The 18,303-nt window shown below is 35.3% G+C and overlaps 2 protein-coding genes across 5 annotated transcripts in view; one reads left to right on the forward strand and one right to left on the reverse strand.

Annotated features, from left to right (window-relative positions):
• Positions 1–3,454: 3,454 nt before the first annotated feature.
• Positions 3,455–9,900, reverse strand: emei. Its single transcript, XM_053747827.2, has 10 exons — positions 9,764–9,900; positions 9,299–9,661; positions 8,800–8,879; positions 8,076–8,291; positions 7,547–7,663; positions 6,780–6,920; positions 5,705–5,879; positions 4,823–4,957; positions 3,937–4,026; positions 3,455–3,657 (listed from the first exon to the last, which is right to left on the reverse strand). The coding sequence occupies exons 1-10, from the start codon at positions 9,764–9,766 to the stop codon at positions 3,538–3,540; spliced, it is 1,440 nt and encodes a 479-aa protein (XP_053603802.1). The 5' UTR covers positions 9,767–9,900; the 3' UTR covers positions 3,455–3,537.
• A 768-nt stretch (positions 9,901–10,668) lies between these two features.
• LOC128671095 (V-type proton ATPase 116 kDa subunit a 1-like) overlaps positions 10,669–18,303 on the forward strand; it is a 43,087-nt gene continuing 35,452 nt past the window's right edge. For all 4 annotated transcript variants that reach the window (XM_053747253.2, XM_053747254.2, XM_053747251.2 and 1 more), the window contains exons 1-3: positions 10,669–10,999; positions 13,307–13,486; positions 16,718–16,846. In XM_053747253.2, coding sequence (XP_053603228.1) covers positions 10,883–10,999; positions 13,307–13,486; positions 16,718–16,846 — 426 coding nt within the window. In that variant the 5' untranslated portion in view covers positions 10,669–10,882. The remainder of the gene's footprint in view (positions 11,000–13,306; positions 13,487–16,717; positions 16,847–18,303) is intronic.

The raw sequence follows: 18,303 nt of genomic DNA on the forward strand, positions 1-18,303 counted from the left end.
TTGTTTGGCGTTAACTAGAGCTGCATTATTGTTGCTCATTCCTTATCCTCTGTTAATTATACCTCTGTTAATCCAAAATATGTTAATTACATATTTTAATAAGTTTGGATATACATGTGAAGATGTTTGGTATTCAATAATGATAAATATTTGTTAGAGTGACCGTTCACAGTTGGAAAAAATTACAAAAGTGACGGCACTATTACCATTTCATCTCTAACCCCGGTTGACAGAGATGTTCCTCTTCTTAAGTAACATTGGTGTTAAGTAGATAGTCTATTTATATATTGAATTGATTGCTATTTTTTATTTAAATTAGAAGAATATCATCATTATATCTAGTGTATTTTTGGCAACTCTGCTGTCAGATTTTATTCAAGTCGCCTAAAGACTGACATTTGACATGACTTTTACGACTACTTACCGATATCAAGTGGCAGGAGAATTAGAAGACTATTATTAAAAGTTACATTATCTGTAAATAATTATAGTTGGCAACATTTTTCTTATGAATATCTCGATGTCAATGGTGGAAATTTCTGGAATATTCCTGAACATTATCCAATGCAATTCTTTTCCTTCGACGCCGTAGCTCGTGATTGGCTGATTCTGACATACGGTGACGGTCAATAGGTATGCAATGCAGCCGCGGACGAAGCAAGCTGAGGGAGCGAGCGAGCATGACAAAGGAGCAAGAAAGAAAGATTATACCAAGCAATAACGAATAAATATTTTCTTCATTCATTCAATTAAATTACAATATTCATCATATCATGATCAAAAATTATCAATTTAATTTAGGTAGGTATTGATGCAAAATATTTAATTACAAATTACTAAATTTTAATTTTATAAAATCTGTATAGGTAAACCACCTAAATAGTAAAGCAGGAAGGAAATTATAGTTACGTTAGTAACTATAATTTCCTTCATGTAAAACGAAGAGGGATTCACTTGGTTTTTTTGGCCTACCTACCCATTATGCAACTACCAGGCTATTGAAAGCAAGGCACGACAGCTGCAAGGAACCTACTGTTGACGTCCCCTACGGTCAACAAATACAAAAGGTTTTGCTATACCTGCTAGGTAGTTATTTAAAGCACAACAGCTGTGCACTTTAGCATTCTAATAATTTTAGTTATTACCATTTACAAAAAAGTTACACAACCCCATTATCGGCTGATAATGGGATTTTGTACCACGTGGACTTTAGTTATTAAAGACCCCTTGTTCTAGTATTCTAAATTATGTGGTGGTTTCTAGAATAGGAGAGATAAAGACAATGACAATAACGACACGTTTTCACTGATAGAATATTCCAAACAGATGTTATCACTAACAAATCACAGCAACAGTCAACATGATTCATCGGAAATGTTATGCATTAGTAGGTAGGTGATAAACCCAACTCAACCAGAATTCCAGAAAGGATTGGAATGAAATAGGTTTGATTCCTTCCTAGAGCTAGATAGGATAGGACCATAGGAACTATTCTATATTCTCCCGTGGATGTTTGAGGCAACCTCGGACGGAATACAGAAAAAAATATTTATTTAACCAAACACTGCGGACCAAACATAACCTAGGTAACTACCATTACGGATATCACTTTAAACATTAAGGTGATTAAGGCTAATGTAAAGTGATACCAATATGTCGATACACCTACTGTATCTAGGTATAACGTATATGGTATAAAGATATAATGTATATTTAGAGACTTGTATATACTTATGAAGGCGTGGTTTAACGCGTTACCGCGTGACGGCCATGTCTAGTGTCTAGTCACCAACCAGATAGTGCGAAAAAAGATATAGTGAACGTTATTTAATGCCTGTATGCCCACGTTAAAAATAAAGGATAGCAGCAGGAATACATTTACCCCAAGATAAATGGTTGTAATGGATTCCATTGTTCTATATATTGCAATAGATTTTAGGTTTTTGTTGTTAATGACAAATGTCCTATAAGTTAATTTCCGCAATCACAATCATTCGGTTATATTGCTTTTATATTATAGTCAGGCTTCGATTCCTAAAGCCTTCACATTTTACAACTGTATATATATGTCTGTATATATATATGTCGTTATAGTCTCACGTCGTTATAATTGCAAATATTTACAAATACGAGGTGATAAATGAGTAGCAAAACTTTTGTAAACACTATTTTATTTTAAACATTCCATATGTAATAAAAACAATATGAACAACATACTTCTACAATTACTTACATACTGCTATAGTACCTATAGATCTGTGAACATACAGTCAACTGCAATGTTGTCGAATACATATTTGTATATCGTATTTTGTTACTGACTGTACTGCAGTCGTAGATGCCAACTTACAGAATGGATTTATTGCATAATATAGGTATTAATAATACTTTGAAAATTTAATATTTTAATTGGCAGTGTTATTAAAGTTACCTACTTCGTACATAGATATCTTAGTGAGATTCTTTACAGTAGTAGTTTTTAGAATTAAATATACATTTCTTGGGAGTCATCTTTAAATTGTTTGTGCGCTGTATTAAGTTACTGAACGGCTATTTCTGAAATAAGAACCTAATGTTAAACATTTTATTAGAAAATAAGATGCCGTATAAAATTATAGTATGTGATAACTAATGTATAAATAATGAAAAATTTTAAATATATTACTTTTTATTTTCTAAATACAACACAAGTATTTGTATAAAGATTAGGTAAGATTTTATTTCAGAAATAGTCGAACGTGATCAACCGAAGATATACGGTGTTGATGTATACTTAAAGATAAATTAGCAATTAAATATGTAGTACAAAAGTGAAAAAAATGTGGTACTAATCGAATTGTACCAATAAATAAATACTTAAAAGCAAAGGGCAACCTCATTCACAAACACTAGACTAGCATCCCACCAAATAGTAAGAAATATAAATAAAGTATGTAATTTTAATAATTTTTTTCTAGATTTTAATCTAAAATTTGAGATGTATCTTGATTACAGACAGGTGAAGCGTGGGACGTAAATCAACTAATTTGAAGAAAATGTGTGTTGTATAAATTGTTATTTTTCAAAACTAAATACACACAATTCATCCTAATTCTTCTTTACATATTATAAAACAAAGTACTCTGTCGCGTCTGTCTGTTCGCGATAAACTAAAAAACTACTGCACGGATTTTAATGCGGTTTTCACCATTAGATAGTGTGTTTTCTGAGGCATGTTTAGGTGTATAATTTATTATGGTTTACTGGGCGCTAGTTACATACAAAATATATATACTTTGCTTTCGTAGAATGCCAGTCCCCATAAATACTTTGGTAATACATACTCATGTCTTAACGTCAGTCCAAAACAAAACAATAATCATACTGTACAGATTTTCCTATTATTTTTAGATATTGAGACGGTTAGTTAATAAACTGAAAAATACAACAGCCATTATTAAGAGATAAAAATATGTTTTGTCCCAATCTCATTTTGTACTGTAATTGGTCATATAAAGCGGCACACGGTTGTTGTAAATCGGCCCACTCGACTGCCTCCTAGGAGAGGCGGAAGTACGTCTGGTAGAGGAGCCCCAGCGCGGCCGTCAGGAACCACGCGCAGCCCGCCCACCAGCTCGAGAACCCCAGCACTCCGCGGCGCACCTCCGTCGTGAACACCTGCGCAGGCAAGGCAACTGGTTCCTAAATACTAGCTGCGCCCTTTGGCTTCGGTTCCGTGGGAATTTCGAGATGAAAAGTATCCTATGTGTTATTGCAGGTTGTACATACACTCGTAAATTTCATAACAATCTGTCTAGTAGATTTCACGTGAAAGAGTAACAAACATGCACACTATATACGTCCTCACAAACTTTCGCATTTTTAATATTAGCAGGATAATAATTTCTCAAAAATTTACAAACTATATTTCAGAGATTTAAGATAAAAAAATCACACCATTTTCAAATTCTCCCACGCCAGTTGATACTGCTCAACGCCGTCTACAGTCGCCGGGGTTGCGGGCGCCGCATCCGCTGCGCACATCTCCTAAAATATAAATGTTCACTTGAAATATTAGGTACCACACTGTCGCGGGCCAATTCGCCGAACTTGACGGATTCGGCATACATTTCTGGTTTTTCATTCCGATAAATAAAAGCACTCATGCTGATAATGTGGAGCCGGCATTGTATTCTCGGACACACATATAGGCAAAAAATAATATATATATAGTGAAAATCATCACTACATAGTATAAAGCAAAGTAGCTTCTCGCTGTCTGTTCCTATGTATGCTTTGATCTTCAAAACTACGCAACGGATTTTGATGGGGGTTTAAATTGATAGTGTAATTCCTGAGAAATATATATACCTTTCTCAGGAATTACACTATCAATTTAAACCCCCATCAAAATCCGTTGCGTAGTTTTGAATATATATATATATATATATATATATATAGCGAGCAAAACCGGAACGGGCCGGGCCGCTAGTTTAGGATAAAACGCAGAATTGAATTTTTTGTATGTGTGTATGATGTTTGTAACGCGATAACTTTCGAACCGTTGGTCTTATTTTGGTGAAATTTAAAAAGTATGTAAGATATATGTCAACATATTTTTTATGTTCGTAGAGTGTCAAAATCGGTTAAGTCGTTTAAAAACATTACTGTGTTCGCGAGGTCTAATTTCGCGGCGAACTACTAGTTTATTATAATTTTACCAGACCGAAGCCTGGACGAGCGGCTAGATATCCAATATAGTGCAACTTCCAAACGCCTGCTTAGTAGCAAAAACTATACAATTAAATACCAAAAAATTTTGATATTAATAATGATATTTTACCGTAGTCTCGTAAAAAAGTGCAGTCCAAGTGTAACCGCCCAGAGTCTTGTACATCAACGTTAGGAAGAGACACATGACAATAGGACAGATGTACTGCAATGCCACAACGCACAGGTAGTAGAATACCGACGCTACCTGAAAAAAAAATCTTAATTAATTTATATAAAATCCTATACCGACAATTGAGACAATGGACAATGCAAGACTTTTGGGCGTAGAAAGTTGAAATCGATTGTATTCTGGAACTACAACAAGGGTAATAGCCGGCCAAACAAGGCTGCTGTCTGTTTTTGAGAAAATGCACTTTTTGAGAAAAAACTGGGGGTAAACTCATTTATCTCTACGGTGGACTTCCAGCTAAGATGGGAAGAAAACGGTATTTTTACGCATGCATAAAGTAAGCTAGATAAATATATAGAAAAAAAAAATTACAAAAAAACTATTTTTTTTTTTAATTTCATGGCTCCATCGTTCGCCAAAACGATGATTTTGCCAACGTCAAGGTTGAGATTGACACGGAATATAATATGTTATAATGATATATGAAACACGGATCAGTGTGTACGTTATAAATACATTATACAAAATGTTAAACGGAAAAGCTCAAAAGTACAGACTAGTTGCAAAAATATCCTAACTAATGTTATAAATGTGAAGGTAAGTTGTTGGTTTATTACCTCTTCACGATCCATCTACACGACCAATTTTCTAGAAATTTTGTATACATTTAGTTTGAAGTGTGGAGAAAGACTTAAGATACTTTTTATCCCGGAAACATAAGTGTTTCCGTGGGAAATTTATACGGGTGAAGCCGCGGTCAATAGCTAGTCTACCATAAAAGACAGTTATAAAAATATTATAGAATACAAAAGCCAAACAAACCTTCTTCTGCAGGTCAATGTTGGTGATCCGTCCGGCCTCCTTTTTCTGTACGTCCAGCCGCCGCTGAGCCATGTCGAGGTAGGCTTGCAGCTGTCTGGGCATCAGACCCAGCCTCAGCACTGCTGTCGCCACCACCAACACTATGCGCAGGCTGTCGAATGCTTCTGGCCTCATGCTGGGACATAGAATTAATGAGTTTATTTATTCCCATACATAACTCATACATATGTTACAGTTTGCCCCGCACTAGGCAACAAGCCTGTCCTGTGGGGGTACCCCTGTTTATCGCATAAACTATTTTGTCCTATTGTTCTTTGGCATACAATATTTTGGCATAATAGGTCTAAGGCATAATTGATTTTTGGCATACGTAATTTGGTAAGAACGTTATGCTTAAAAATCATTATGACACAAAATTGTATGCATAAAAAAAAGGAATCGTCCCGTGGTAACCGAGCAACTCTTAAGTATTTTACAAAGCCAATAATATGGTTTAGTGAATAGCTAATATTACCATTAAACTATTATAAATGCGAAAGTAAGTGTGTTTGTACCTCTTCACGCTTTATTTGCCAATCTTGAAACATTCCATACATTGAAGTTACGACTTTAGTCATTCCAATATGATATTATAAATTTAAATTTCCATAGTTGGAAGATTAAATTTATAACATTATATTATAACTAGCTTTTGCCCACAACTTCGTATGTGAGCAAAAATCCGTTTCCCGTGGGAATTCCAGGAAATCCCTTCTTAGTGCTCCCCTACACTGTCCTACACACCCTAGGAACCTACACACCAAATTTCAGCTTTCTACGCCCAATTGTTTCCGCTGTGCGTTGTCAGTCAGTTAGTCAGTCAGTAACGGAAGAGTTTTATATTGATTTATAATTTTATGGAAACAATAATATTATAAATGCGAAAGTCTGTCTGTCAGATCTGGGGGTGAAAGTTTGTATGAAAACCATGTCTATTTCGTTTTCACGGAAAAAATCACGCGGGCTCAGCCGCGGGCAAAAGAAACCAGCATTTGCTCGCGGCTGAGCCCTTGTTGTTGTTGTGTATGTTACTCACAGAGGCTTGTCCATCCCGCTGAAAACTCTAACTGTGAGATAGTGTCGTGTGATTGGCCGTATCCAGAGCAACACCAGCACGAACGGCATTGCGAAGTTCGCGTTGAGAAGTAGCGCCTTCACTTTGTTGTCTCCGTAATATCTGTAAAGGACATACGAATTTGCTGGGATGTTAAAAATACTATAAATAATAAATATAAATAAATAAATATATTAGGACAAATCACACAGATTGAGCTAACCCCAAAGTAAGTTCGAGGCTTGTGTTATGGGATACTAACTCAACGATAAAATATTTTATAACAAATACATTATATAGATAAACATCCAAGACCCGACCGGGGATCGAACCCGGGACCTCTCGGTTCAGAGGCAAGCACTTTACCACTGCGCCAGCGAGGTCGTCAAACTTGAATCTTGCAATGTATGTTTTAACTTGACATTTTGTTCCCCCCACTCCATATCCGAGGATATCGTACGAGACGACTAAGGGAAACATAGCCCTTGCAGCTAATAGGTAGTTATCCATAGGATTCCTAAAGAGGGTTGGCGTGAGGCACGCGGCCGATCGTAAAATTATAAACGAATCTTCAACATTTTAAGGTTATCCCAGGCTTCGCCCTGTCACTGCACGAGAAGAGAGAGAGAAGCACAAACAATCACACAATTATAATATTAGAATGGAGTATGGATGGATCTAGTAAATCTAGCTGAAGTAATGGGCGAAGATTGCAGTTCCATACTTAGTAAAGTTTACTGTATACTTACTTCAAGGAATCCCAGTGCATTCTCGCCACTCTCAGGCCGGGGAAGGTGAACAGTGTGCCGATGATTGCGGCCCACACCGCGAGCGACAGTTTCAGGATCAACTTGGATGCTGGCCCTCTGAAATATATAGTATTTTTTATTACATTCATTATCTCTGTTACTGGGGTATTATGTAATCTGTGTCTCTGTGAATAATTTGACATTTAATACACTCGTTCTATAATTAAACTTTTTTTCAGAACACTTTTTAAAAATGCAGAAATTTGCTATTAAAAAAATATATACAAAATAATACATTGAGTGTTGAGAGTGAACTAAACACCCCACCTTTCATCCAGACATTTTCATAGGCAGGATGAAGTCAGCTGTTTATCTAGTTGCCTATGTATAATAGCTAAAAATTTGCAATAAATTTCGGTAGGTTAATGTGCTGTTGACTGTACAAGTTTATTTTTAAATTGTTACAAATTATTGTCCATCTCACAATATACGGCACACTAAAATACAACTCGTAAAAAGTCTTACTCACACAGACGACAAACCCTGGTTCTCCAAAAACTTCGACGCATTCTCATAGAAGCTGTCATAGGCAGGGTCGACCCCTACTTCCAAGTTGGACTCGTCTATGATCAGAACAATCATGGCGATAAGTAGGAAGATACAGAACGCTACAATGCAGGTGGAACGCTCACCGATTGACTCTTCACTTGTGAAATACTGCTTTGTTAAAGATAGCAGGATTTTTCTGGACTCGAGTTATGGTAATTAGTTTGATTGGAGATTGAATATTTTAAACTATTATTATGTTTTCCTATAAGTACAAGCAATAACAAAGAGACCAACTAGTATGACATTTCATAATTGGTTATACCATGCAGGCAAACAGCCTATCAACGCCTGCAACACCAGGGCTGTCACACACACATTACCTACTTACTTTGTGTACTAGGATATTAAGCCACAGTATCACTGTACAGTACACGGTACGACCATAATCACATTGTCTCTCTCACCCTTCAACCGGAACACAAAAATAAAATTGCATTGCTCTTTGGCTGCAGAATTAAATGAGAGTGAGGTAACCCTGCCAATGACCTTTATACCAAGTTCCAAATTTGAACCTCTGGTAGTTAAAAATACAGAGAAGGACATAGGTTACCATTAATCATATTATTATATTGTAAATGTAAGGGCAACAGTATGTATTTTTTTTAATCACTGTTAATCTAAAGAGCTTTTTTTTTAAAGGATACAGTGAAAACATCACAACCAGGAAACACCACACCATGCTCAAATTGAATTCATCCTTCAGGGGGAATATTGATGTGTACACCTGAAATTACAATACATTACATTTATTCCAAAATCTTGTTTCAACTTAGGATGATATACATCAATTATTGATGTCAACAATCCGACTAACAAAGGGCAGGTTAAAAAGAAAATGGACAACAAAATCTACAGCAGCCTTTTCTCCAGTTTTTGTTTAAAAGTGAAATTGTAACATTTCACTACATTTACTTATAATTATTTCATCAAATCACCCTAGAGTATCAACCTCGTGATTGATAAAAAATTATATGTATTGTTTATGTGACCATACTTCAAGGAGATGAATTTAAAAAATTACTTTTTGTTGCCCTACCTAAAGGATTCTGATGTGACTTGTATTGGCTCTACTGTTGTAGCCATTTATGCAGTAAATATTGTCTATCTTTATTTTGCCATACAAATAAATATCCCATTACTCACCTCAGACATGATATACACAATACTTGTGTATAAAGAAAAGTCCACAATCCATAAATACTCTGTATAAAACCTTAAATGCACTACGTCCAGCGGTGTCACTGGGGCAGTCTCAAGTTGTATATCCAAACTTCTGGGTACATGAAATGTCTCTAGTTTTCCATTAGGCTCACTCTTTCCCCCTTTTTTACCTTTAACCTTGTCTTTTGGCACCCCTGCTAAAGCTTTTAATTCATGATTATCTGGGTATAAGTATCGATACAACCCTTGGGAACATAATAACCATCTCGCAAATGAATAACTCCCTAATTTTTGTATCACTGATACCATTATCAGTGTTATCACAAGCTGAGCTCCAAGTAAGGCCTGAAAGATGAATTTTGAAAATGTTAATCGACTTGGCGGCGGGGGCACAGATATAAACAAACTTTATATTCTGTGCTACCAATTAAAACTCAATATACACACCATTTTGCTCCGTTTTTCATTCAGCAAGTAGCCTCTTCATAGTCTAATAATAAAGTATTTTTATTTCAAGATACAATTTAGGTATAACCTCAATTTCATACTCCTACATAATACTATTCGAATTAATTAGAAAATACTTGTCAATTTTAGACAAGTATGCATTGACATTAGAAAATCGTATGTCTGAAAGAGAAAATAATAGGAGTGGAAAACATTTTAATTCAGTGGCATTATAATAATAAAGGAATTTGTAAAAGATACCGCGGATCAAAATTGACAGTTTCCATAGAAACAATTTCATCTTATTTACTTAAAATTAATAAATTATTGGAAAAAATATTGATTAAATGAATCACATATTTTTTGAAATAAATATTTATAATGCAAACTTAGAAATATAAATAATTTTGTAGTTGAAAATCACGGAATAAAAAACTTCACATTGAAAATGGATTGGATGACAAAGAAAAAAAGAAAACTTGAGCTAGCTAGCTCCGTAAACAAATAACTGTTAATGTCAATCAAAATGTTTGGGCTTCCAGCATTCGTGGAATTTATTTACCAATTTGTAAGGTAACCTTGTGCTTAATTAACATTTGTTACGTTGTACGTTACAAAATGGCCGACGAGAAATTAAAACATTTTCACTCTTGTTTTTGACCATTTCTTTCTGTTGTAATTTTATCAAGAAAGTTATAAAAACGGATTTCAAACGTATTTTTAGACGATTTTTTTTATCCAAACAATGTTTGGCTCACTCGTTAATCATTTTGACGAGCCAAACAAGAAGACACAAATTTTATATTTTATATTTATAGATTTTTTTAATGTAGGGGAATTTGTCGATTATGTATTGGCAACACTGATTGACAGCTGAAATTTGACGTCGCGGCTTGATCGAGCAAAAGAAAAAAGAAAACGCGATGGTGCGCGAACGGTGACGTGCGTTGGCAACGGTGTTTTTGGAAATCGCGCTGCTTGATATCGTTATCGATTTTCCCATTTAATTTCAATCCGTCGCTGGAATAGTCTGCTCGCAGACAAATGCGACGAAGCATTTGATTTAGTTGATAAGTATAGTTTATTTTACGTGTGTGTGGTGAAAGAAAAACGTGCAAAATGGGGTCGTTATTCAGGAGTGAAGAAATGACATTATGCCAGCTTTTCTTACAAAGTGAAGCAGCGTATGCCTGCGTTTCTGAGCTCGGAGAGCTGGGTCTAGTGCAGTTTCGCGATGTGAGTACCGCTTATGAATCATAACCATTCACACTTAGCATGATCACTGTATGCTTCAACGAAGCGGGCTTTCCATTTATCATAGTAAAGTTCATAAATTAGAAAATCAGTAATCCAATTAGGTTTATGATTATATACTACGCCTTCGAAATAAGACTACGAAGTTTATAATGATCTGAGTTTTTAAATTGAAACGAATGAAAATCAGTTCAATTCTTATTTGTACCTGCTGCATACTCATTTATATAATATGACTAAGTGCTACATAATCTATCTATGTACAGTGCATGCACTTAATTTTCATAAGTTTTGTTGTATATTTTTTTCAAACAAGAAATTATCATGCTTATTGTTCCTCTGTGAAAACACATGTTAAGATTTACACTAAACACATGACATACTTAACAGTTATTAAACATGTACCTACCTACATAAAATACAGAACTGTAATATTACCACTGTGCACTGATCATAGATCCAATACAACCAAATTCTTATTGATCTTAAATTAAACCTTATAAAGATCATGGAATTTATGGTACAAATTTATAATTTCTTAAATGACAAGTCTGGTGTCATTTGTAAAGGCATTTGCTTTAATAGGATAAATTGCCTTGATAGAAATCAGCTGATTGTTCACTAAATTTGGAAAACACTAAAATGCAATTTCTTTTGGATGATAACAGAGAATTACGTACATACGTAACATATTTAGTGTTATTTTTTGTTTTATATCTATCTTCATTGCCATGTTGTAACTAATAGATTCTTGACTACAGTGTAGACTATGCAATTTTTTTTAAAATAATGTTAATTTCTTCTCTGTATGCAACATCAGACAAATAAACTCCTGCTCTGTCTGCCTGATGTTTCTCCTTAGAATATTATAGGTTGATTTGTGTACAAAAGACAAACAGACATAAATAAATACAATGAAATTTGGTTTATACATAGTTTTTGTTGAGCAGTGGGGTGGTTGCTCAGTTATGACATCATTTATATTTTTGGAGGGAAATCATATGTGGCTTACCTATTTAAAAAGAATAATGTTGGAGATTTTAGGCATGGCTTCAAAGTAAAATAGCTGAATACTTGTAGCTGTTGTGTGGGGTTGAACATTTGAAAAAATTACAAGTAACTTTTACTACATGCGGCTTCCCTAACTACAGTTAGCAATTCATATGTGGTCATCCAAATCATAACGAACCTTCTGGTGGCTGGCACATAGGTCTTCATTGCTGTTGCTTAATTACAAAACTACAGCAATAATAGCTTAAATAGCCTGGATTTGGACGATCACATATAACTAGAGTTCTACACTTTCAAAGGTTGAAACATTTATTTGTCAACTTTGAGTCATATTAAATTACAAATTACATTACAAAGTCAAAGTGAAATGGCATTTTGCATTTGCACTTGCATTAATAAATGCCCCGCCCTACTATCAATGCTCAAGCAAAAAGATTACAAAGTCTTACCATCATCATAATACCTACTTAGTTTAGTTATTGAGCAGCAAACTGTTAGGAAAACTAGGGAGGCAGACCCTGGGTTTATATTTCCAGTAAACGGGGCTGCGGAAAAAAACCAGGAGTGCATTCATATGTGAGACGGTAAAAAGCGGGGTAATAATTTCTATTAACAACAAATTCTTTGCTTTGTACTATAAGCTGCCTCTAGCGAAATTTAAGAATACTATTTAGATTACTACAGTCACATGATAGTAAAAATTTGTCGATTTAATTACCTACATTACTGATTGGTTGCTAAATTATCAGATATCAGTTCATTTATTTGTACTGATAAAGTTGTAGGTTGCTCAGAATGTTACATTTTACAATTCAAAATGAGATTACAGACTATTTATTTAACATTTTTTTACAGACACAAAAATACCTACTACTTTTATAAATTTAACATGATGCACACATACTTTCATATGTCGGAATGAAATAGTAAATGTTATATTTGCATGGAGCATATAGGGAAAGGAGATAGCAATAGGCATTTTACTATAAAAATCCACAGTACTGGCGGGGAAGCAGTATACTATGTGTATATTTAACACATAAATAAAATTGAAATGAACCATTATTTGTTTTTAGAAGCTGTTCAAGGTTCGGCTCTGATTTTCTCCTTTGGGACTTTTGGGAATGTGATTGTTGTCTATCAGCTGCCAAGGCTGTGTCCCTATTAAAGTGATCCTATTTTAGGGCGGAACCACACGCCGTTTAGTTGTCAGACCATTAGACTCATCGACTCGACGATAATCCATTGCTTTGCCTAACTTTGTCTATCATCCCACAGCTAAATCCCGACGTGAATGCCTTCCAACGCAAGTTCGTCAATGAGGTGCGCCGCTGCGACGAGATGGAGCGCAAGCTGCGCTACTTGGAGAAGGAGATCAGGAAGGACGGCATCCCCATGCTGGAGATCCCGGGGGAATGTCCAGAGGCGCCGCAGCCCAGAGAGATGATTGATCTTGAGGTGACTATGTTTCGGAAGTACCTACTGTATCATATAAAAAGATCATAAAAATTAGAGTTTAATTTTACCGGCCGCTTGCCCGACGTCAACCTCCCTTGGGAATGCTATCGTTATCAATCAGATGCTAAGGCTAAGGTGAGTCACCTCTTACGACATCCAGGGAAATATATGGAATGGTCCTATTCTAAGGCAAAACCATACGCTATTTGGAAACTTATATATCCAAATATTATAAATGCGAAAGTCTGTCTGTTCGCGTTCACAGGTAAACCACTGAACTGAAATTTCGTATTCATGTAGTTAAATATCCGAAATCAGATAGTTATAGGCTTTTTAAAAATATTTCTACCCCAGACATCAGAGATGGGGTTGACAGTTTGTATGACAAACGCACCCGGTACATTTTGCCTCGGGCAAAGCTGCGAAAAATAGTATATTTTAGGGTTCAACACACACCGGACTTTACACTGCCACCCTGTATATAACTAACTGCGTCCCAGGTCTTCGTTCCCGTTGGAATATCTGGATAAAAGCTATCCTATTTGCTCTCTCTCATGATAGATAGATAAATTATTCATCATCATATCGAGTGTGTTCTTGCTAACACTGGTGTCAGATTTTATTCAAGTCGCCTAAAAGGCATCTGACATGACTTTTACGACTACTTACCGTCATCTAGTGGCAGGTAGTCGCATACACACTAGTGAACTAAACTGTACACCAGTGTGCAGGTTTCCTCACGATGCTTTCCTTCACCGGAAGCAAGTGGTGGTCTATTAAAACTACTATGAGTCAGACTGGTATACAAACTAATATGGCACAAGATAGGATACTAACCTGAGACCTTTTGTGCCACAGGCGGGCGTCTTAACCATTACACCACCACCGCTTCAAAATATTACATTATTGTTTTGTATTCATCGAAGTGTTACTAATTTCCTACCTTTTCACATACACTTTGCACGGTTTTCGGCACCCAACCATTGGCACACAATCAATCATTGACGACATCAAGCCAGCTCTTCTTCATATTCTAGGTGATACTGGCGTATATGACGAAGTTTCATACGTGCACTTACGTGTACTATTCTACACAATCATGTTACATGTACGCATATGCATTTGTTCTGGCCTTTACCCCTTTAAAATGCAATATATCTGCAGTATGAAGGCCCTTTTAGGCGATAAATATTTAATTACTTACATTATGCTAATTAAAAATACATTTTGTGAGATAAAATATATTAATTCTATATTCAAGTAATAAAGTCTTTCATAAATAATAGGTTATATTTTATGATCCCGCCAAGCGAGATTGGATTATGGACAAGACGTTAATTATTATATTTCGCCAATCCTTTAATTAAATTATTGGCCACACCTGTAAATTTAAATGGTAAGGTGCTCAGTGGTTTAGTGTTGTATAATGTTGGATTATAAACATTTTTTTTCTTCCATTGCCCAGGCTTCAGACCAAAAATTTCAAAAATCAATTTTTTATGAGGCAATTTTGTTATTAAATTTTTTAAGATTCGGCTATGTTTTTACGTCCGGTCGCCTACCTGACGTCGGCGTCATTGGGAATGCTGTAGTTGCCTATTAGCTGACAAGTGTGTCCCTTATGCTCTTTTCGCGGGAGGTTGTTCATATCCCTTAGTCACCTTGTCTATCAACAACATCGAGGGATATGTGGTTTTATTCTAGGGCGGAAACCAAGACGCCATATTTTTTTACGATATATTCTTCTTTTAGAGTCGAAATTTACACTATAAGTTACATTGTCCATCATTGTTCCATAGTAGAGCGCGAATGATTGTGAAGGAAGTATAGTAAAAAAAACATTAACATTAACAAAACATCATCAATAATTAAAAAACATCATACGGTACACATACACACACACACACACACATAGCGCAATACATAGGTATATAAAGATTTTTAGCCGATCTTCCTCATACGCACGCAATGTGAATGGAATATAATAATCTCTTTATGGTTAGGTACTTGTTTTGCAGGGTGTCATTTTTATATCACCTCAAAATTTTAAGGAAAATTTGTTTTAAATCACGCGAGGTTTTATGATTAGCGTCTCTTATAAAAGTTTGTGATATCTTAAATCCTTACCGTGTGATGCAAATAGATGGTCTAAACTAAATACATATATGCTGATAACTGTATGTCATTATATAAGTAGTACTTCCATTTAAACAAGTCTACATAATTGGCTACTTTCGAACGAATAAAATCAGATACTTTTTTCTAATCTCAAAAACAACATTTTATATGGAGCTTGTATGACGGTGATGTGTTATGACGTCACGGATTTTGGAGTCGAAAAGCACTTTCTTATATACTTTAAATACTGATTAATAAAACTAATATCAAATGTAATTAAATTTTAGTGTAATTATATATGTAATTAAATTTTAGTGATTAGATTAGATTTAAATACCTATGCATTTTAGTTTATACACAATGGAGTAACCAATTATACTTTGGAAAAAATGTTACACGACTATTTCCATCTTGAATAAATCAAAGTTAAGGATTTTTAAGACCAAAACATCGCATTGTACAGACAACAGTAACATTCATCGCTAATTTGTTGCTTTTTCTGTGCGTGGGGTCAAATTATGTTTCTCCAAAACTGAGCCACTTCAATGTCTTCATTTGTGGTTGCCATCTCAGCCAATGTTTAGACACTTTGTGGCTAATACGATATCGGCAACAAGTTTCAGTAGTACCATATTATAGTATGATAAATAACACAAGTGTACCGCAAGTTTATCGCTGAAAAAGCGCTTGAATTTATTTGCCGGGCTAACAAGTTTGTGTGTGCGTTATCCAAGCTAGCCGCCTCATGCGTTCCTGAATGCACTGCGATTAAGGCAAAAATTCTAGCCATAAGTTCTTGTAGGGAAACGAGCTACCTTGCTTTAATCACTTGGTCCCTGTTTTAAAAACATAGCTCATCTGAGCGTTTTCCCTATTTATTCATCATCTGTTGAGAATCAGAACACAGAGTCCGCTTTCCTACATTTTAGTCTCCACTTCGCACGGTCGTCGGCATCCCTAATTATCAGACTATTGTTACGCATATCATCAATCACGACATCAAGCCACTTGGGTTTGCCCCTTCTGCCAGGACCATAACGTGTACATTACCAATCTGTATCAATTTGTATCACTTATAAATCAAATAAAAATACTTAACTCATTTTCTACCAGGCCACCTTCGAGAAACTAGAGAATGAGCTCCGGGAGGTGAATCAAAACGCGGAAGCTCTCAAGAGGAACTTCCTCGAGCTGACCGAACTGAAGCATATCCTGAGGAAGACGCAAGTATTTTTCGACGAGGTGAGTCCTCAACACAACCCATTTCGAGCTCCTGAAAATTTCAGGAGCCTTACTATGACATTGCACTGAATATTACGACCTTACAGGGTTTAATTACCACGTTTGTTTCGGGCTAACAATTTTGAAACATTTTTTCCATTTAGGAAGCAATGGAAAGGAGGGAAGCGAAAAGATCTAGTATTTGCAAGCTTATTCTCCTTGCGCACATTGTTATAGTCAATCAAGAGGGAGGATCAGTAAACTATACGCACTTATAAGAATAACTTGTCAATTCCATCCATCAATACATCCGCTATCCAATGTCCTAGCCTTTGAGTTTCCGGATTATTAGCTATTTCTATTCCTTAATAGATAAATAGAGAAAACTAGCAGAGCTAATCAACAATAGGTAGGCCTAGAAAGGGAGTTACTTGAGAATAATGTTCGTTTTCTTTCGTAAATTGACAAGTAATTATTCAATGCTGCAATCTCACTGTAAGGCTCAAGTGAATCTGTTGCTGCTGTCTGCGATTCTTTTGGGATGTTTTGAATTTCTAACTCACAAAATATAATATAGGCTGAGTCACGTGATTATTCAATATTTTTTTTTAATGTGTTTTTGCATTTTTGATCGTTGTCGAGATTAATTATAATAGCGTTTAATGTAAAACGTAATCGTCAATACATAAACAACAAGAGTAAATCGATCAATTCATTATTTTCTGTATTAGTACAATGTCGTTTGTTGAAATATGATAATTATCTCAATCAACGCCCCCTATAACAATTGCAGATGGCGGCACTGTCGCCATTATAATTATCATTGAGGCACGCGACACCAAATCACATGATTTCGAAGTTTTCCAACAATAATTCCTACGTTTCCTGGTAATCTACTGAACGGTTACATAAGCCGTTGACGATTGTAAATTAATTAAATTTATCGGTTGATAAGATAGTGGAAATGGTCGTTGTAAAATGGTGTAATGTTTGGCGTTGCTCGATTATGGAACAATATTTGGTGATACGTAGAGTTGCCAGCTCTTAAAATCTTTAAACACTTTCAACAATCTACAAGCGTTGAAACGAAAGCATGCTTTTTAAAATTATGCGAACCGTTTAAATATATCTAATCACATTTATTTTTTATATATACAAATACATATTGCATGTTTAAATTAATAGTTTAAGTTATTGCGTGGAGCAATCACCATAACAACAACATCGTTGCAATGTTTATCCGTGTTTATTGTGCAGTAAAATATAAACAAATGAGGAACTGCTTTGTATATTATATTACAAGACAACAGTTATTTCAACAAGTTGACAACGTCTTACTGAAATATTTTTGTGTGCTGGCAACCCTACAAAGAGCCAGTCTACATTAAATCGATCATCATTTTACAGCATCATAGTCTTAATGACCGCAAATCCTAATCAAGCATTATTTAGTTGATCTAACTTCGGTCATAGGCCCA

This window comes from Plodia interpunctella, chromosome 7 (assembly GCF_027563975.2).
Source record: "Plodia interpunctella isolate USDA-ARS_2022_Savannah chromosome 7, ilPloInte3.2, whole genome shotgun sequence".
In the NCBI taxonomy this organism is placed as follows: Eukaryota; Metazoa; Arthropoda; class Insecta; order Lepidoptera; family Pyralidae; genus Plodia; species Plodia interpunctella.